At 52.9% G+C, this 21,834-nt stretch overlaps 1 protein-coding gene across 1 annotated transcript in view; it reads right to left on the bottom strand.

The window, feature by feature from the left end:
- LOC144611739 (calpain-9-like) overlaps positions 1-15,491 on the bottom strand; it is a gene marked incomplete at its 3' end in the record, with an annotated part of 57,013 nt that extends 41,522 nt beyond the window's left edge. Inside the window, 4 exon segments of the mRNA XM_078430972.1 lie at positions 1,090-1,181; positions 6,477-6,803; positions 9,199-9,801; positions 15,418-15,491. Coding sequence (XP_078287098.1) covers positions 1,090-1,181; positions 6,477-6,803; positions 9,199-9,703 — 924 coding nt within the window.
- Between the last annotated feature and the right edge of the window lie 6,343 nt (positions 15,492-21,834).

Raw genomic sequence — 21,834 nt, 5'->3', positions numbered from 1 at the left:
CTCATCTCCGTTCTAAATGGCCGACCCCTTATTCGTAAACTGTGGCCCCTGGTTCTGGACTCCCCCAACATTGGGAACATGTTTCCTGCCTCTAACGTGTCCAATCCCTTAATAATCTTATACGTTTCGATAAGATCTCCTCTCATCCTTCTAAATTCCAGTGTATACAAGCCTAGTCGCTCCAGTCTTTCAACATATGACAGTCCCGTCTGTCCCGACAGTTAAACTGTGTGGCCCCTTGTTCTGGACTCCCCCAATATTGGGAACATGTTTCCTGCCTCTAACGTGTCCAACCCCTTAATAATCTTATGTGTTTCAATAAGATCCCCCTCTCATCCTTGTAAATTCCAGTGTATACAAGCCATAGAGCTCAGGACATAGGAGCAAAATTAGGCCATTCGGCCCATCACAGCTCATAAGCCGTAGGAGCCAGAATTAGGCCATTCGGCCCATCAGTTCAGTTCAGTACAGTTTAGTTTATTGTCAGGTGTACCGAGGTACAGTGAAAAGCTTTTGTTGCGTGCTAACCAGTCTACTCCGCCATTCAATCATGGTTGATCCATCCTTCCCTCTCAACCCCTCTCCTGCCTTCTCCCCATAACCCCTGACACCTGTACTAACCAACAATATGCCAATCTCTGCCGTAAAAATATCCATTGACTTGGCCTCCACGGCCGTCTGTGCCAGAGCCTCAATCACTTTAGATTTTAGTTTGGAGATACAACGCAAGAACAGGCCCTTCGGCCCACCGAGTCCATCGATAGCCCCATACTCGAGCACTGTCGTACGCAGTAGGGACAATTTCCAAATTTTACCAAAGCCAAATGAACCTACAAAATCTGTACGTCTTTGGAGTGTGGGAGGAAACCGGAGCGCCCGGAGAAAACCCAGGCAGGTCACGGGGAGAACGGACAAACTCTGCATAGAGTGGTCAGGATCGAACCCGGGTCCCTGGCGATGTAAGGCAGCAACTCTAGGGTGCAGTTGGCCGCTAGCTTACTGAGGCCGAGTTTGGGGTCTCACAAAGAGTTGTCCAACTGGCCCCATGTTTCCCCATCCGCCCTCCACCTTGTTCCTCTCCACGTTTACCTGATTCGCTTCAGAAGTAAATCTACGCCCATTCCACATCTCCGAGCCGCGGTTACATGAATCTACTGATCCCCATGTTAGTCTGTTCTCCTCTTCGTTAACAGAGATACAGCAGGGAAACAGTAGTCTACACTCGTCCTGCGTCATTCCACTTTCCATTCACTCCCCTGACGCCCGGGGCAATTTACCGAGGGCCAATTGGCCTACAAGCCAGCAGGAGGACACAGAATGCTGGAGTAACTCAGCGGGTCAGGCAGCATCTCGGGAGAGAAGGAATGGGTGACGTTTCCGGTCGAGACCCTTCTTCAGATTCCAGTCTCGACCCGAAACGTCACCCATTCATTCTCTCCCGAGATGCTGCCTGACCCAATAAACAATAGGTGCAGGAGGAGGCCATTCGGCCCTTCGAGCCAGCACTGCCATTCAACGTGATCATGGCTGATCATTCTCAATCAGTACCCCGTTCCTGCCTTCTCCCCATACCCCCTGACTCCGCTATCCTTAAGAGCTCTATCTAGCTCTCTCTTGAATGCATTCAGAGAATTGGCCTCCGCTGCCTTCTGAGGCAGAGAATTCCACAGATTCACAACTCTCTGTTTTTCCTCATCTCCGTTCTAAATGGCCTACCCCTTATTCTTAAACTGTGGCCCCTTGTTCTGGACTCCCCCAACATTGGGAACATGTTTCCTGCCTCTAACGTGTCCAACCCCTTAATAATCTTATACATTTCGATAAGATCTCCTCTCATCCTTCTAAATTCCAGTGTATATAAGCCTAGTCGCTCCAGTCTTTCAACATACGACAGTCCCGCCATTCCGGGAATTAACCTAGTGAACCTACGCTGCACGCCCTCAATAGCAAGAATATCCTTCCTCAAATCTGGAGACCAAAACTGCACACAGTACTCCAGGTGCGGTCTCACTAGGGCCCTGTACAACTGCAGAAGGACCTCTTTGCTCCTAGGACCCGCTGAGTTACTCCAGCATTTTGTGTCTACCTTCGATGTGTGGAATCAGGGTCACCATCGCCATGTAAGCAGTTGGCCATTTAGGAAGAAATATGTCCCCCTGAGAGTGGTGGGATTTTGACCGTCGCCTGGCTGTGGAGACTAGACCACCACGTACATCCAAGACAGAGATTGATAGATTTTAGGATATTAAAGGAACTGAGGATGGAGGAGGAAATGGCCGCTGATGTAGCAGATCAAGCACGAGGGGCCGAATGGCCTTGTCCTTCTCATTCTCTGCTTTTGAGAAGGATAGTTGCAGCTTCCACACTCTCTGGGACCAGTCCACCCTCCCCTATCTCAGGGGTCTCAGTTTCGTTCTCAAAATGCAGGGCCCAGATTTAGACAGACTCCATCCTGGCCAAGCCAGTGATTTATAAGGTTAGGCATGACATTCCTGCACTTCAGTGCTCTATTAATAACGCCCTGGGTCTCTTACCCTGGCTGACCCAGGGTATCCCTTTCAGGGTCAGTCCCCACACACCAACCCAGAGTAACCCTTGCACTGCCAGCACTCACACACCAACCCAGAGTAACCCTTGCACTCCCAGCACTCACACACCAACCCAGAGTAACCCACTCACTGCCAGCACCCACACACCAACCCAGAGTAACCCACTCACTGCCAGCACTCACACACCAACCCAGAGTAACCCTTGCACTGCCAGCACCCACACACCAACCCAGAGTAACCCACTCACTGCCAGACCCACACACCAGCCCAGAGTAGCCCACTCACTGCCAGCACCCACACACCAACCCAGAGTAACCCACTCACTGCCAGCACCCACACACCAACCCAGAGTAACCCTTGCACTCCCAGCACCCACACCAACCTAGAGTAACCCTTGCACTCCCAGCACCCACACACCAACCCAGAGTAACCCTTGCACTCCCAGCACCCACACACCAACCCAGAGTAACCCACTCAATGCCAGCACTCACACACCAACCCAGAGTAACCCTTACACTCCCAGCACCCACACACCAACCTAGAGTAACCCTTACACTCCCAGCACCCACACGCCAACCTAGAGTAACCCACTCACTGCCAGCACCCACACCAGCCTAGATTAACCCACTCACTCCCAGCACCCACACACCAACCCAGAGTAACCCTTGCACTGCCAGCACCCACACACCAACCCAGAGTAACCCTTACACTGCCAGCACCCACACACCAACCCAGAGTAACCCTTGCACTCCCAGCACCCACACACCAACCCAGAGTAACCCACTCACTGCCAGCACCCACACCAACCCAGAGTAACCCTTGCACTGCCAGCACCCACACACCAACCCAGAGTAACCCACTCACTGCCAGCACTCACACACCAACCTAGAGTAACCAGGGTTGCCAACTGTCCCGTATTAGCCGGGACATACCGTATTTTGGGCTAAATTGGTTTGTCCTGAACAGGACCGCCCTTGTCCAACTGAGACCATCCTACATCAGTCCTGAGAGCGGTCCTGACCTCCCATCTACCTCATTCAAGACACTTAGATTATCTTTAAGGGAACTTTACTGGACTTTACCTTGCACTAAGTGTTAATGCCTTTCTCCTGTATCTGTACATTGCGGACGGCTCGATTGTCATCATGTGTAGTATTGTAATCATGCACTCTGTGTCTAGACAATAGACAATAGGTGCAGGAGGAGGCCATTCGGCCCTTCGAGCCAGCACCGCCATTCAATGCGATCATGGCTGATCATTCTCAATCAGTACCTCGTTCCTGCCTTCTCCCCATACCCCCTGACTCTGCTATCCTTAAGAGCTCTATCTAGCTCTCTCTTGAATGCATTCAAAGAATTGGCCTCCACTGCCTTCTGAGGCAGAGAATTCCACAGATTCACAACTCTCTGACTGAAAAGGTTTTTCCTCATCTCCGTTCTAAATGGCCGACCCCTTATTCTTAAACTGTGTCCCCTGGTTCTGGACTCCCCCAACATTGGGAACATGTTTCCTGCCTCTAACGTGTCCAACCCCTTAATAATCATATATGTTTCGAAAAGATCCCCTCTCATCCTTCTAAATTCCAGCGTATGCAAGCCTAGTCGCTCCAGTCCTTTGTTGGTAGCACAAACCTTGTTACCAGGGTGGGAATGTCAAAGATTAGAGGACGTAGCTTTAAGGACAGAGGGGAAAGTTTCAAGATGATGTGTGGAGGGCATTTTCGTGGGTGCCTGGAATGCGCTGGTCTAGTCTGGACCAGTCTGGTCTGGTCTAGGTGGTGGAGTCTAGACACAGCATAGAAACAGGCCACAATGTCCAAGCTGAACAAGATGCCAAGATAAACTAATCTCGTTCCTCGGGACATTGAGTATGCTATAGGAAGTCCTGATGCAGCTCTATTAGACTTTGATTAAGCCTCTTGTGGAGTATTGCGTACAGTTCTGATTGCCCCATTATAGGAAGGAAGTGGAGCCTATGGAAAGTGGAGCCTATGGAAAGGGTGCAGAGGTTTACCAGAATATTGGCCGGATTAGAGGGTTTCAGCTACGAGAGTTTAGTTTAGTTTAGTTTAGAGATACAGCGCGGAAACAGGCCCTTCGGCCCACCGGGTCCGTGCTGACCAGCGATCCCCGCACACTAACACTATCCGACACACACTGGGGACAATTTACATTTATACCAAGTATACAAACCCAAGCCAATTAACCTACAAACCTGTACGTCTTTGGAGTGCGGGAGGAAACTGAAGATCTTGGAGAAAACCCACGCAGTCACGGGGAGAACGTACAAACTCCGTACAGACGGCGCCCGTAGTCGGGATCGAACCCGGGTCTCCGGCGCTGCATTGGCTGTAAGGCGGCAACTCTACCGTTGCGCCACCGTGCCGCCTATCTAGGTTGGATAAATTTGGATTGTTTTCTCTGGAATGTCGGAGGTTGAGGGGAGACCTGATCGAAGTGTGCAAAATTATGAGGAGCAGAGATAGGATAGACAGTCAGAACCTTTTTCCCAGGGTGGACATGTCCACCACTAGAGGGCATTGCGATGAGGTGGGAGGGACAAAGTTTAATGGCGATGTGCGGGCCAAGTTTTTGTTCCGTGAGAACGGTGGGGGCTAGGGTTGCCAACCTTCTCACTCCCAAATAAGGGATAAAGGGTGACGTCACTGCCCCGCGCCCCACGCCACCTCACCCAGCCAGCGGCCATGTGCTCCCGCTCCACCAATGCCGGCCGCCTGAGCCGGGAGGCGGTTGCTAGGCAACCTCCGTTAGGCGGCACCCGGGCCTCCGGGCCTAGTGTCCGGGCCTACATTGTCCGGGCCTACACTGTCCGGGCCTACACTGTCCGGGCCTACAGCGTTCCCCGGGCCTACACTGTCCGGGCCTACACTGTCCGGGCCTACAGCGTTCCCCGGGCCTACAGTGTCCGGGCCTACGGTGTTGGGGCCTACAGTGTCCCCAAGGCCTACAGCCCCCGGGCCTACGGTGTTGGGGCCTACAGTGTCCACCAGGCCTACAGTGTCCGGGCCTACGGTGTCGGGGCCTACAGCCCCCGGGCCTACGGTGTTGGGGCCTACAGTGTCCACCAGGCCTACAGTGTCCGGGCCTACAGCCCCCGGGCCTACAGTGTCTCCCGGGCCTAATACGGGACAAGGGCGGTCCCATAGGGGACAAACTAATTTAGCCCATAATACGGGATGTCCCGCTAATACGGGACAGTTGGCGACCCTGGTGAGGGCCTAGAATGCATTGCCAGGCCGGTGGTGGTGGAGGCCGATACGGTAGTGGTGTTTAAGCGGCTTTTAGATAGGCACGTGGAAGTGCGAGGGATAGAGGGATATGGATCACGTGCAGGCAGATGAGTTCAGTTCTGGTTGGCATCGTGTTCAGCACAAACATGATGGGCTGAAGGGCCTGTTCCATGCGTGTAAAAACGTCTTGGATATAACTAAGAGGTTTTTACACACATGGATATGGTGGGTTACGAATCAAGTAGAGGAAGATAAGATTACTTTAACTTGGCATTATGTTCAGCATGGACATTGTGGGCCGAAGGGCCAGTTTAGATGAGTTTAGTTTGGAGATACGGCGCGGAAACAGGCCCTTCGGTCCACCGGGTCTGTGCCGACCAGCGATCCTCGCACACTAACACACACTCTAAGGATGACTTTACAATTTACTGAAGCCAATTGACTTACAAACCTGTACGTGTCAGGAGTGTGGGAGGAAACCAGAGCTCCCGGAGAAAACCCACGTGGGCGCAGAGAGAACGTGCAAACTCCGTACAGACAGCACCCGTAGTCGGGATGGAACCCGGGTCTCTGGCGCTGTGAGGCAGCAACACTACCGCTGCACCACTTGTTGTTCTAGGCTTTAAAGGTAGAGGGCGCCTCACTCCCTACCCACCCAGTGCGGCCACGGACTTACCCGATTGGCTTTCTGCCTCGAAGACCCCGATGTTGCGGTGATCCGATTGGTCCAAGGCACTGTGTCGCCGTGGCGACTGCCGGTTCTCTGCGTGTGATTGGGCCTCCACGGCTCGCTGAGATTGGTGGAGCCTTGGCGGGGCGGCGTGGGCGAGTGGGGGCCGCTGTCCAATGGCATCGCTGCCGGCACCTCCTCGCGGCAAGGCGCCATCTGCTGCCGCGCCCCACGCGGGCACCGACGCACCAACCCGTCCCACTGCCGGCACCCTGCCCAACGTGGCAACGCCTCCTCCATCTCCTGCCACCGCCATCTCCTCTCCCTCCGTCTCTGCCAGAGGGAGGAACAGCGTTGGTCACCAGAGCCATCGTCCACAGCTCCGTTTATTATTGTCACGTGTACCGAGGTACAGTGAAAAGCTTTTTTGTTGCGTACTATCCAGCCAGCAAAAGGACTTCACATGATTACAATCAAACAGTCCACAGAGCACAGACACTGGATAAAGGGAATAACGTTTAGTGCAAGATAAACTCCAGTAAAGTCCGATTAAAGATAGTTGAAAGTCTCCAATTCCGCACCATATCACTCTAGTTGGTGGTGGGACGGTTCAGTTGCCTGATAACAGCTGGGAAGAAACCGTCCCTGAATCTGGAGGTGTGCGTTTTCACACTTCTGTACCTCTTGCCCGATGGGAGAGGGGAGAAGAGGGAGTGGCCGGGGTGAGACTGGTCCTTGATTGTGCTGCTGGCCTTGCCGAGGCAGCGTGAAGTGTAGATGGAGTCGATTGAAGAGAGGTTGGTTTGCGTGATGGTCTGGGCTACATGCACAACTCTTGGATGGAGCTGTTCCCAAACCAAGCTGTGATGCATCCCGATAAGATTGGAATTTAGGATGAGAGGGGGTCTTATTGAAACATATAAGATTATTAAGGAGTTGGACACGCTAGAGGCAGGAAACATGTTCCCAATGTTGGGGGAGTCCAGAACAAGGGGCCACAGTTTAAGAATAAGGGGTAGGCCATTTAGAACTGAGATGAGGAAAAACGTTTTCACTCAGAGACAATAAACAATAGACAATAGGTGCAGGAGGAGGCCATTCGGCCCTTCGAGCCAGCACCGCCATTCAATGTGATCATGGCTGATCATTCACAATCAGTACCCCGTTCCTGCCTTCTCCCCACACCTCCTGAGTTGTGAATCTGTGGAATTCTCTGCCTCAGAAGGCAGCGGAGGCCAATTCTCTGGATGCTTTCAAGAGAGAGTTGGATAGCGGAGTCAGGGGGTATGGGGAGAGGGCAGGAACGGGGTACTGATTGTGGATGATCAGCCATGATCACATTGAAAGGCGGTGCTGGCTCGAAGGGCCGAATGGCCTCCTCCTGCACCTATTGTCTATTGTCTATAGAGAGGGGACTTTCCTTGCTCAGATATTCACGAGCAGGGAAGTTTGGGTGCCTGATGTGAGGTTTTTATATTAGTTTTACCGAGGGCTATGGACTAGGGTTGCCAACTGTCCCGTATTAGCCGGGACATCCCGTATTTTGGGCTAAATTGGTTTTTCCCGTATTGTCCCGTATTTGGGAGTGAGGAAGTTGGCAACCCAACCCTACCTAAATTGTAAATTATAAATGATACCTATTTTGTACGGATAAAAACGTGTCCATTTTGTATTGAACAGCATCTAGAGTTCTCTGTTTCTACTCGCAAGGCAAGTGCCCCTTTGTCGTAACGAGCGAGACCCATGCACAGTTGCTGACTGTCCCACATGCAACAAACACCCTCTCCCCCTCCCCACCCCCCCACGCCCCTGGGGGTACATGCAGTACAACCAAAGATACTAGAGGAACAAGATGGACCACTCCGTTGAAATCGCCTATACTGAAGTGTAGTACGCAAAGGAGCCATTTTAGTAAGCAAAACCTGCCGTTCGCTAGGCCTCTCGCAGTGTAATCAGTGTTTTGGGGCAACAGTATGTGTGATGACACCATTAAAATGCAGTCTGAAGAAGGGTCTCGACCCAAAACGTCACCCATTCCTTCTCCCCTGAGATGCTGCCTGACCCGCTGAGTTACTCCAGCAGTTTGTGAATAAATGCCATTAAAATGCAGAATATATCTCATCTGGAATGGCGGGACTGCCGTATGTTGAAAGACTGGAGCGACTAGGCTTGTATACGCTGGAATTTAGAAGGATGAGAGGGGATCTTATCGAAACATGTAAGATTATTAAGGGGTTGGAGACGTTAGAGGCAGGAAACATGTTCCCAATGTTGGGGGAGTCCAGAACCAGGGGCCACACAGTTTAAGAATAAGGGGTTGGCCATTTAGAACGGAGATGAGGAAAAACTTTTTCAGTCAGAGAGTTGTGAATCTGTGGAATTCTCTGCCTCAGAAGGCAGTGGAGGCCAATTCTCTGAATGCATTCAAGAGAGAGCTGGATAGAGCTCTTAAGGATAGCGGAGTCAGGGGGTATGGGGAGAGGGCAGGAACGGGGTACTGATTGTGAATGATCATCCATGATCATGGTGAATGGCGATGCTGGCTCGAAGGGCCGACTCCTATTGTCTATTGTCTATCAATTCACAGATTTTTGTTATTTTTCTTTTTAAATGTTTCTGCAAGTTTCTGCCTACTAAAATGGCCGCCGTGACACAATACGGATTTTAGGGTCGAGTGGTCTATCTTGCTCCTCTAGTATCTTTGTTGGGGTCTGCCCCTTTGTCCTACCTGTGGCAGCGGGCAGTGAGGGGTCCGGAGATGGCGGCTCCACATCGGTCACTCTCGGTGGCTCGGTCCGGCTGTACGGTGACATCGCTCCGATGGCCTCCTTGACCCCCGTCTCCTCCGGGCTGAGGTCCCCCTCTGCCTGGGGCTCCTCGCTCTCCCCCTGGTAGCCCTCGGCCCCCCTCGGCTCCGGGCCGGCGCGCGGCCCCCTCCCAGTTTCACCGGGGACCGGACCCTCGGTCTCCTGGCGGTATGGGCCGAGCAGGGGCACCCCCGGGGCAGGGGGACTGGGGTCCCATTCTGCCCTCTCCCCGTCGCTCCCTCCCTCCTCCGCACCGTCCCCCTCCTCCGCCAAGAAGGTCTCGATGGTCTCGGTGCGTACCAGGCACCGTGTCGGCCTCTTGGTCCCCTGGGGAACGTCGGTCACCGAGTCTGGCGGGCTGCCGGACGAGAAGCAGCCGGCCTGGACCAGGGGCACTGCGCAGGACAGGGCCGACTCCAGGGACATCTGCTGGGGGGTCCCCCAATACTGGGAGCGGTCTGATGGGTCATCGTCGTCCGACACGTCCAGCGCCGTCTGTGGCTCCAAGAAGTCCTCACTGACACCTGTGCAGGGCAGGGGAGCAAGGAAGACCCTCCGTCAGCTCACCAAGGCAAGACCCTCCATCAACACACCAAGGCAAGACCCTCCGTCAGCACACCAAGGCAAGACCCTCTATCAACACATCAAGGCAAGACCCTCCATCAACACATCAAGGCAAGACCCTCCATCAACGCATCAAGGCAAGACCCTCCATCAACGCATCAAGGCAAGACCCTCCATCAACACATCAAGGCAAGGAAGACTCCCGTCAACACACCAAGGCAAGACCCTCCATCAGCACACCAAGGCAAGACCCTCCAGCAACACATCAAGCCAAGACCCTCCAGCAACACATCAAGGCAAGACCCTCCATCAATACATCAAGGCAAGGAAGACCCTCCATCAACACATCAAGGCCAACTCTCCAGCAACACAGCAACCCCCCCACCTTAGGGTTGCCAACCGTCCCGTATTAGCCGGGACATCCCGTATTTTGGGCTAAATTGGTTTGTCCCGTACGGGACCGCCCTTGTCCCGTATTAGTAGAGGTTGCCAACTTCCTCACCCAAATAAGGGACAACGGGTGACGCCACCGCCCCGCGCCCCACGTGACCTCACCCAGCCAGCGGCCACGTGCTCCCGCTCCACCATTGGCGGCTGGGTGAGGTCACGCGGGGCGGTGACGTCACCCTTTGTCCCGTATTTGGGAGTGAGTAAGTTGGCAACCCTACCTGACCCACTGAGTTACTCCAGCACTGTCTTTAAATTGTAAATTGTAAATTGTTCCTAGTGTGTAGGGATAAAAAGGTGTCCATTTTGTGTGAAACAGCATCTACCTTCCTATTTGTAAACCAACATCTGCAGTTCCTTTAGACTTCAGAGACACAGCGCGGAAATAGGCCCTTCGGCCCACTCAGTCTGTGCTGTCTTGCGATCACTCTACACATTACCAACACTAGGTTAATTCCCGGAATGGCGGGACTATGTGAGGATGCTGTTCATTGACTTTAGTTCAGCATTCAACACAATAGTCCCCAGCAGACTGGTTGAGAAGCTGCTGGAACTGGGGCTTAGCACCCCTCTGTGTGCCTGGGTCCTGGACTTTCTCACTGCCAGGCCCCAAGTGGTCAGGATGGGGGAACACACATCTAGCTCCCTCACCCTGAACATAGGATCCCCCAGGGCTGCGTCCTTAGCCCCCTACTGTACTCCCTGTACACACATGACTGTGGGGCCAGGTTCAGCTCAAACTCCATCATCAAGTTTGCTGATGACACTGTGGTGGTGGGCCGGATCTCCAACAACGATGAGAAGGCGTACCGGGAGGAGGTGGCTGATCTGGCACTCTGGTGTCAGGACAATAGCCTCCTCTTGAATGTCACTAAAACGAAGGAGCTGATTGTGGACTTTAGAAGGGTTCAACATCCAAGGACGTACACGCCACTGGAGATAAATGGGTCTATTGTGGATAGGGTGAACAGTTTCAAATACTTGGGAGTCCGCATCACAGAGGATCTGACGTGGGCAACGCACATTGCCGCACTGGTGGGTAAGGCAAGGCAGCGCCTTTACCACCTCACACAACTGAGGAAATTCAGAGTCTCTCTGAGGATCCTTCAGTGCTTCTACTCTGGGGCTGTAGAGAGCATCCTGTCCGGCAACATCACAGTCTGGTTTGGGAACAGCTCTGCCCAGGACAGGAAGGCTCTGCGGAGAGTAGTGCGTTCGGCTGAACGCACCATGGGAACTACACGCGTCCCCCTGCAGGACCTATACATCAGGAGGTGCAGATCCAGAGCCAGCAAGATTATGGGGGACCCCTACCACCCCAGCAACGGACTGTTCCAGCTGCTACGGTCAGGCAAACGCCTCCGCTGTCATGCTGTGAAAACGGAGAGGATGAGACGGAGTTTCTTCCCACAGGCCATCAGGACTGTTAACTTTTATAACTCCAGAGACTAAATTTTGTCTTCTCTGTATTAGCTTTATTTATATGCTGTAACTGTAATTCTTTTTTGTGCACAATCCGCAGGCATTGCCACTTTCATTTCACTGCACATCGTGTATGTGTACGTGACTAATAAACTTGACTTGTCTTGACTGTCATATGTTGTATAAACTGGAATTTAGAAGGATGAGAGGGGATCTTATCGAAACATATAAGATTAAGAAGGGTTTGGACACGTTAGAGGCAGGAAACATGTTCCCAATGTTGGGGGAGTCCAGAACCAGGGGCCACAGTTTAAGAATAAGGGGTAGGCCATTTAGAACGGAGATGAGGAAAAACTTTTTTCAGTCAGAGTTGTAAATCTGTGGAATTCTCTGCCTCAGAAGGCAGTGGAGGCCAATTCTCTGAATGCATTCAAGAGAGAGCTGGATAGAGCTCTTAAGGATAGCGGAGTCAGGGGGTATGGGGAGAAGTCAAGTCAAGTCAATTTTATTAGTATAGCACATTTAAAAACAACCCACGTTGACCAAAGTGCTGTACATCTGATTAGGTACTAAGGAGCCTGGACTTAAAGGAGTCGATGGAGGGGGCAGTTCTGATGGGGAGAGGGATGCTGTTCCACAGTCTAGGAGCTGCAACCGCAAAAGCGCGGTCACCCCTGAGCTTAAGCCTAGACCGCGGGATAGTGAGTAGCCCCAAGTCGGCCGACCTGAGGGACCTGGAGTTAGAGAGGTGGGTTAGAAGATTTTTGATGTGGGGGGGGGGAATGTCCATTTAGGGCTTTATATGTGAATAGGAGGAGCTTGAAGTTGATTCTGTACCGTACAGGGAGCCAGTGGAGAGAGGCCAGAATCGGGGTGATGTGGTCCCTTTTACGGGTACCCGTCAGGAGTCTCGCTGCGGCGTTTTGGACCAGTTGCAGGCGGGACAGGGAAGATTGGCTGATCCCAGTGTATAGGGAGTTGCAGTAGTCTAGGCGGGAGGAAATGAAAGCGTGAATGATTTTTTCAGTGTCGTCGAATTGGAGGAAAGATTTGATTTTAGCTATGGTTCGAAGTTGGAAGAAGCTGGCTTTTACCACAGCGTTGACTTGCTTATCAAATTTTAATGCAGAGTCAAATATCACGCCGAGGTTTTTGACATGCGGTTTGACCAGGGAGGATAGACTTCCAAGACTGCCTGTTATCGATTTGATGGAGTCGGGGGGGCCGAATAGGATGACCTCAGACTTGCTCTCGTTTAATAGGAGGAAGTTCTGTGCCATCCAACATTTTATGTCCTCAAGGCAGTGTAAGAGGCTGTTTAAATTTGACCGGTTGTTGGGTTTCAGGGGGAGGTAAAGCTGAGTGTCATCAGCATAGCAGTGGAAAGAAATGCCGTGCCTTTGAATGATTTGGCCAAGGGGGAGCATGTATAGAGAGAAGAGAATGGGGCCTAGGATGGAGCCTTGTGGAACTCCGCAGGAGAGGCTAGCTGGAGCAGAGGAATAACTGCCTATGTTGATGGCGAAACTCCTATCTTTGAGGTAGGAAGCGAACCAGCTCAGGGCAGTGCCATCAATGACAACCGCGTACCGGAGACGGTCAATAAGGATGGTGTGGTCCACTGTATCGAACGCTGCGCTGAGGTCGAGAAGGAGCAGGATTGCACAGTCGCCGGTGTCGAGAAGGCAGGAACGAGGTATTGATTGAGAATGATCAGCCATGATCACGTTGAATGGCGGTGCGTACAGGCTCGAAGGGCCGAATGCCCTACTCCTGGGCACCTATTGTCTATTGTCTACCCTTCACACACGAGGGACAATTTACAATTAACCTACAAACCCGCACATCTTTGGAGTGTGGGAGGAAACTGCAGCACCCGGAGAAAACCCACGCGGGCACGGGGAGAACGTACAAACTCCCGACTAACCCATAATCAGGATGGAACCCGGGTCTCTGGCGCTGTAAGGCAGCAACTCTACCGCTGCGCCACCGTGCCGCCTCTTGTTTCTACATCTCACTAGGCTTTGTGAAAGATGGATTCTGGCGGTCATGTTAGGCCTTCCCACAATGTACGTGGCGTACGTTTATGTTTATTAATTGTCACGTGTGCCAAGGTAGAGGGAAAAGCTTTGCTGTTCAATCACACCGGATAATACTAGACATAAAAACAATCAGGTCCAACCCGTTCAATAGGTCGAGCAAAGGGGAAGAGAGTGAGTTCAGAATATAGCATTGGAGCGCATCAGTCCCACAGACAAAGTCCAATGTCCGCAATGGGGTAGAGGTCAAGTCAAGTCAAGTCAATTTTATTTGTATAGCACATTTAAAAACAACCCACGTTGACCAAAGTGCTGTACATCTGATTAGGTACTAAGGAAAAAATGAAACAGACAGTAGCACGCAAACAGTTCACAGCGCCTCCTCAATGAACCTCAAACGCTAGGGAGTAGAAATAGGTTTTGAGCCTGGACTTAAAGGAGTCGATGGAGGGGGCAGTTCTGATGGGGAGAGGGATGCTGTTCCACAGTCTAGGAGCTGCAACCGCAAAAGCGCGGTCACCCCTGAGCTTAAGCCTAGACCGCGGGATAGTGAGTAGCCCCAAGTCGGCCGACCTGAGGGACCTGGAGATAGAGTGGGGGGTTAGAAGATTTTTGATGTAGGGGGGGGAATGTCCATTTAGGGCTTTATACGTGAATAGGAGGAGCTTGAAGTTGATTCTGTACCGTACAGGGAGCCAGTGGAGAGAGGCCAGAATCGGGGTGATGTGGTCCCTTTTACGGGTACCCGTCAGGAGTCTCGCTGCGGCGTTTTGGACCAGTTGCAGGCGGGACAGGGAAGATTGGCTGATCCCAGTGTATAGGGAGTTGCAGTAGTCTAGGCGGGAGGAAATGAAAGCGTGAATGATTTTTTCTGTGTCGTCGAATTGGAGGACCCTAGCTTATGGAAGGGCCGTTCAGAAGCCTGATAACAGAGGGGAAGAAGCCGTTCCTGAGCCTAGTGGTGCGCTCTTTCAAGCTTTCTGCCGGATGGGAGCGGGGAGAAGAAGGAATGACGGGGTGATTATGTGTAGGAAGGAACTACAGGTGCTGGTTTACACCAGCAATAGACACACAATGCTGGAGTAACTCAGCGGGACAGGCAGCATCTCTGGAGAGAGGGAATGGGTAACGTTTCGGGTCGAGGCCCTTCTTCAGACTTTGATCACAGTTTAAGGATAAAGGGGGAAGTCTTTTAGGACCGAGATGAGAACGTTTTTCTTCACACAGAGAGTGGTGAATCTGTGGAATTCTCTGCCACAAGAAGGTAGTTGAGGCCAGTTCATTGGCTATATTTAAGAGGGAGTTAGATGTGGCCCTTGTGGCTAAAGGGATCAGGGGGTATGGAGAGAAGGCAGGTACAGGATACTGAGTTGGATGATCAGCCATGATCATATTGAATGGCGGTGCGTACAGGCTCGAAGGGCCAAATGGCCTACTCCTGCATCTATGTTTCTATGTTTCTATGATTATGTTGGCAGCTTTTCCGTGGCAGCGTGAAGTGTAGATGGAGTCGAATGGTGGGGAGTCAGCGTCTGTGGGATGGACTAGGCTACGTCTACACCAAACCAAGCCGTTGGAGCCGTTGGAGACGCGCGGAATCTCCTCAGTCACGCAGAGCCAGGAGCACCCTCCGCGCAGGCCAGGCGAGGGTTAACGAGCGAGGCTTACCTTCAGTGGATGAAGGGGTGGAGTCGGGGGTGGTGGACACAGTCGAGGCAGATTCCTCTGTGGGAGAGAGTGGCGCAAATCACAGCACGGCAGCAAATGTCCCCCCTCCCCCATCGCCGCCCCCTGCCATAGGCCACGCCATGGCCTGCCCCCCTTCCCCACCACACTCACCCTCATCCTCACCCTGCCATCGTTCACCACACCATCGTTCACCACCATCGTTCACCACACCATCGTTCACCACACCATCGTTCACCACCATCGTTCACCACACCATCGTTCACCACACCATCGTTCACCACCATCGTTCACCACACCATCGTTCACCACACCTTCGTTCACCGCACCATCCCTCACCGCACCATCGTTCACCGCACCATCGTTCACCACACCATCGTTCACCACACCATCGTTCACCACACCATCGTTCACCACACCATCGTTCACCACACCATCGTTCACCACCATCGTTCACCACCATCGTTCACCACACCATCGTTCACCACACCATCGTTCACCGCACCATCGTTCACCACCATCGTTCACCACCATCGTTCACCACACCATCGTTCACCACACCATCGTTCCCCACACCATCCCTCACCACACCATCGTTCACCACCATCGTTCACCACACCATCGTTCCCCACACCATCGTTCACCACACCATCGTTCACCACACCATCGTTCACCACACCATCGTTCACCACACCATTCCTCACCACACCATCGTTCACCACACCATCGTTCACCACACCATCGTTCACCACCATCGTTCACCACACCATCGTTCACCACCATCGTTCACCACACCATCGTTCACCGCACCAACGTTCACCGCACCATCGTTCACCGCACCATCGTTCCCGGCACCATCGTACTCTGCACCATCGTTCACCACACCATCGTTCCCCACACCATCGTTCACCACACCATCGTTCACCACACCATCGTTCACCACACCATCCCTCACCACACCATCGTTCACCACACCATCCCTCACCACACCATCGTTCACCACACCATCGTTCACCGCACCAACTGTCACCGCACCATCGTTCACCGCACCATCGTTCCCGGCACAATCGTACTCTGCACCATCGTTCACCACACCATCGTTCACCAAACCATCGTTCACCACACCATCGTTCACCACACCATCGTTCCCCACACCATCGTTCACCACACCATCGTTCACCACACCATCGTTCACCACACCATCCCTCACCACACCATCGTTCACCACACCATCCCTCACCACACCATCGTTCACCACCATCGTTCACCACACCATCGTTCACCACCATCGTTCACCGCACCATTGTTCACCACACCATCGTTCACCACACCATCCCTCACCACACCATCGTTCACCACCATTGTTCACCACCATCGTTCACCACACCATCGTTCACCACCATCGTTCACCACACCATCCCTCACCACACCATCGTTCACCACACCATCGTTCACTGCACCAATGTTCACCACACCATCGTTCACCACACCATCGTTCACCACACCATCGTTCACTGCACCAATGTTCACCACACCATCGTTCACCACACCATCGTTCACCGCACCAACGTTCACCACACCATCGTTCCCCACACCATCGTTCACCACGCCATTGTTCGCTACACCAACGTTCACCACACCACCGTTCACTACACCATCCCTCACCACACCATCGTTCCCCACACCATCGTTCACCACACCAGAGTTCACCACACCATCCCTCACCACACCATCGTTCACCACACCAACGTTCACCACACCATCGTTCACCACATCATCGTTCACCACCATCGTTCACCACACCATCGTTCACCACCATCGTTCACCACACCATCGTTCACCACCATCGTTCACCACCATCGTTCACCACACCATCGTTCACCACCATCGTTCACCACACCATCGTTCACCACACCATCGTTCACCACACCATCATTCACCACACCATCGTTCACCACACCATCGTTCACCACATCATCGTTCACTGCACCAATGTTCACCACACCATCGTTCACCACACCATCGTTCACCACACCATCGTTCACCACCACATCGTTCACCACCACATCGTTCACCACATCGTTCACCACCATCGTTCACTACACCATCGTTCCCCACACCATCGTTCACCACACCATCGTTCACCACACCATCGTTCACCACACCATCGTTCACCACCACATCGTTCACCACCACATCGTTCACCACCATCGTTCACCACCACATCGTTCACCACATCGTTCACCACCATCGTTCACTACACCATCGTTCCCCACACCATCGTTCACCACACCATCGTTCACCACACCATCGTTCACCACCATCGTTCACCACACCATCGTTCACCACCATCGTTCACCACACCATCGTTCACCACCATCGTTCACCACCATCGTTCACCACACCATCGTTCACCACCATCGTTCACCACACCATCGTTCACCACACCATCGTTCACCACACCATCGTTCACCACACCATCGTTCACCACACCATCCCTCACCACACCATCGTTCACCACATCATCGTTCACTGCACCAATGTTCACCACACCATCGTTCACCACACCATCGTTCACCACACCATCGTTCACCACACCATCGTTCACTGCACCAATGTTCACCACACCATCGTTCACCACCATCGTTCACCGCACCATCGTTCACCACCATCGTTCACCACCATCGTTCACCACACCATCGTTCACCACACCATCGTTCACCACACCTTCGTTCACCGCACCATCCCTCACACCATCGTTCACCACCATCGTTCACCACACCATCGTTCACCACCATCGTTCACCACACCATCGTTCACCACACCATCGTTCACCACACCTTCGTTCACCGCACCATCCCTCACCACACCATCGTTCACCACACCATCCCTCACCACACCATCGTTCACCACCATTGTTCACCACAACATCGTTCCCCACACCATCGTTCACCACACCATCGTTCCCCACACCATCGTTCACACCATCGTTCACCACACCAACGTTCACCACACCATCGTTCACCACATCATCGTTCACCACCATCGTTCACCACACCATCGTTCACCACCATCGTTCACCACACCATCGTTCACCACCATCGTTCACCACCATCGTTCACCACACCATCGTTCACCACCATCGTTCACCACACCATCGTTCACCACACCATCATTCACCACACCATCGTTCACCACACCATCGTTCACCACACCATCGTTCACCACATCATCGTTCACTGCACCAATGTTCACCACACCATCGTTCACCACACCATCGTTCACCACACCATCGTTCACCACCACATCGTTCACCACCACATCGTTCACCACATCGTTCACCACCATCGTTCACTACACCATCGTTCCCCACACCATCGTTCACCACACCATCGTTCACCACACCATCGTTCACCACACCATCGTTCACCACCACATCGTTCACCACCACATCGTTCACCACCATCGTTCACCACCACATCGTTCACCACATCGTTCACCACCATCGTTCACTACACCATCGTTCCCCACACCATCGTTCACCACACCATCGTTCACCACACCATCGTTCACCACCATCGTTCACCACACCATCGTTCACCACCATCGTTCACCACACCATCGTTCACCACCATCGTTCACCACCATCGTTCACCACACCATCGTTCACCACCATCGTTCACCACACCATCGTTCACCACACCATCGTTCACCACACCATCCCTCACCACACCATCGTTCACCACATCATCGTTCACTGCACCAATGTTCACCACACCATCATTCACCACACCATCGTTCACCACACCATCGTTCACCACCACATCGTTCACCACATCGTTCACCACCATCGTTCACTACACCATCGTTCCCCACACCATCGTTCACCACACCATCGTTCACCACACCATCGTTCACCACACCATCGTTCACCACCACATCGTTCACCACCATCGTTCACCACCACATCGTTCACCACATCGTTCACCACCATCGTTCACTACACCATCGTTCCCCACACCATCGTTCACCACACCATCGTTCACCACACCATCGTTCACCACACCATCGTTCACCACCATCGTTCACCACACCATCGTTCACCACACCATCGTTCACCACACCATCCCTCACCACACCATCGTTCACCACATCATCGTTCACTGCACCAATGTTCACCACACCATCGTTCACCACACCATCGTTCACCACACCATCGTTCACCACATCGTTCACCACCATCGTTCACTACACCATCGTTCCCCACACCATCGTTCACCACACCATCGTTCACCACACCATCGTTCACCACACCATCGTTCACCACCACATCGTTCACCACCATCGTTCACCACCACATCGTTCACCACATCGTTCACCACCATCGTTCACTACACCATCGTTCCCCACACCATCGTTCACCACACCATCGTTCACCACACCATCGTTCACCACACCATCGTTCACCACCACATCGTTCACCACCACATCGTTCACCACCATCGTTCACCACCACATCGTTCACCACATCGTTCACCACCATCGTTCACTACACCATCGTTCCCCACACCATCGTTCACCACACCATCGTTCACCACAACAAGCCCTGACACCCCTCACCTTCACCCTCCTGCCCCACAGGTGAAACATCCTTCTCTACCCCCACCTACTCCCGCCAAGCTGTGGTGACTCAAGATGACTATCAACCCTCTCCAGAGTGTGTCTGAGCCCCCATCAGTACAATGAAGGGTCTTGACCCGAATCGTCACCCATTCCTTCTCTCCTGAGATGCTGCCTGACCCGCTGAGTTACTCCAGCATTTTGTGAAATAAATACCCATCAGTACAATGTTCACTGGTACAGCAGACAGCCCCAGTGTACATGGCGTTTTGGGTCGAGACCCTTCTTCAGTCTAAAGACGAGTCTTGACCCGAAACGTCACCCATTCCGTCTCTCCTGAGATGCTGCCTGACCTGCTGAGTTACTCCAGCAATTTGTGTCCACCTTTAGTGTAAACCAGCATCTGCAGTTCCTTCCGACACAACTAGTTTTTACCTCAGTAAACATCCCGTTAACCAGTCGCACGATCTGATAAACCAGCAACCAACACATCATTGATAACCATCCCATGGTCAGCTAAACAGTCCACATGACAATAAATGGCACTATCAGTGTGTATGTGCGCATGTGTGCGTGCATACGTGTGCATGCATGTGTGTGTGTGCATGTGTGTGTGCGTGCATGTGTGCATATGTGTATGTGCCTGTGTGTGCATACACGTACATGCCTATGTGTGTGCATGCATGTACGTGCGTATGTGTGTGTGCATACGTGTTCATATGTATGTGTGTGCATATGCATACGCGCATATGTATGTGTGCATGCATATGTGCATACGTGTGTGTGTGTGCATTTGTGTGTGCATACGTGTGCGTGCCTATGTGCGTGTGGGTCCTGTGCTGTGTCTACAACTTCCATCTCATACAGGACACTCAAAGGACACCATGACAATGCTTTGTCTGATGATGCTCTACCAGAACTCCCTCCCCACCCCTCTCTCCCCTCTCCCCCTCCCCACCCCTCAACTACCATCCCCACCCCTCTCTCCCCACCCCTCAACTACCATCCCCACCCCTCTCTCAACACACATTACACATGCACACACACACACACGCTACACACACACACAGCCCTTGCTCAGGGTGGAGCTCCAAGCCCAGTGGTGGGTCCTGACGCAGGGCAGGGGCCGGGCAGAACGCCGGTACCAGCCGTGACCTCCAGCATCACTGGTTGATGGGAGGCACTGGTTCAGCAGGCTGGGGAGTGAGGGACATGCGTGACTGTGTATGAACACGCGTGTCAGTCCCGCTGTGTATGTGAACGTGTGTGGCAGTACAAAGCGTGTGCGTCAGTGGAGCCCACCCCTCCCCCTCTCCCTCCCTCACATCCCACCCCAGCCCTCCCTCTGCCCCCCCCCCTCCCCTCCCCACCCCAACCCCCTCCCTGCCCAGTCTTGTGTTTTGGGTGTGCAAGGGAATCTATGAGTACACACAGGGAGCACAATCTCTGTGTGTGTTTGGGTGTACAGGGGGTCTCTGAGTGTGTCAGGGTGTGCAGAGGCCATGGGTGTGTGTCTACGTGTGTAAGGGTGGATACGAGTTTGTGTTAGGTGTGCGAGGTAGTCTATGAGTGGTGTGTGGGTGTGCAAGGGAGACTATGAGCGTGTGCGAGTGTGCAAGACGGTCTCGGAGCGGTGTGCCCGAGTGTGTGCGGTGTGCCCGAGTGTGGACTGTGTGCAGGTAGTGAGGTTTACACACAGTCTCTTGGCCCAGAGTGGGACAAAGGGCCTGATACCACCTTGTGTCACTCTGTGACTGTGTGTGCAGGTACTAGAGTTTG

The sequence above is a fragment of the Rhinoraja longicauda genome, chromosome 41 (genome assembly GCF_053455715.1).
Source record: "Rhinoraja longicauda isolate Sanriku21f chromosome 41, sRhiLon1.1, whole genome shotgun sequence".
Lineage (NCBI taxonomy): Eukaryota > Metazoa > Chordata > Chondrichthyes > Rajiformes > Arhynchobatidae > Rhinoraja > Rhinoraja longicauda.
The sequence above is the reverse complement of the archived record's forward strand: the minus strand, read 5'-3'. Positions and strand labels throughout refer to the sequence as shown.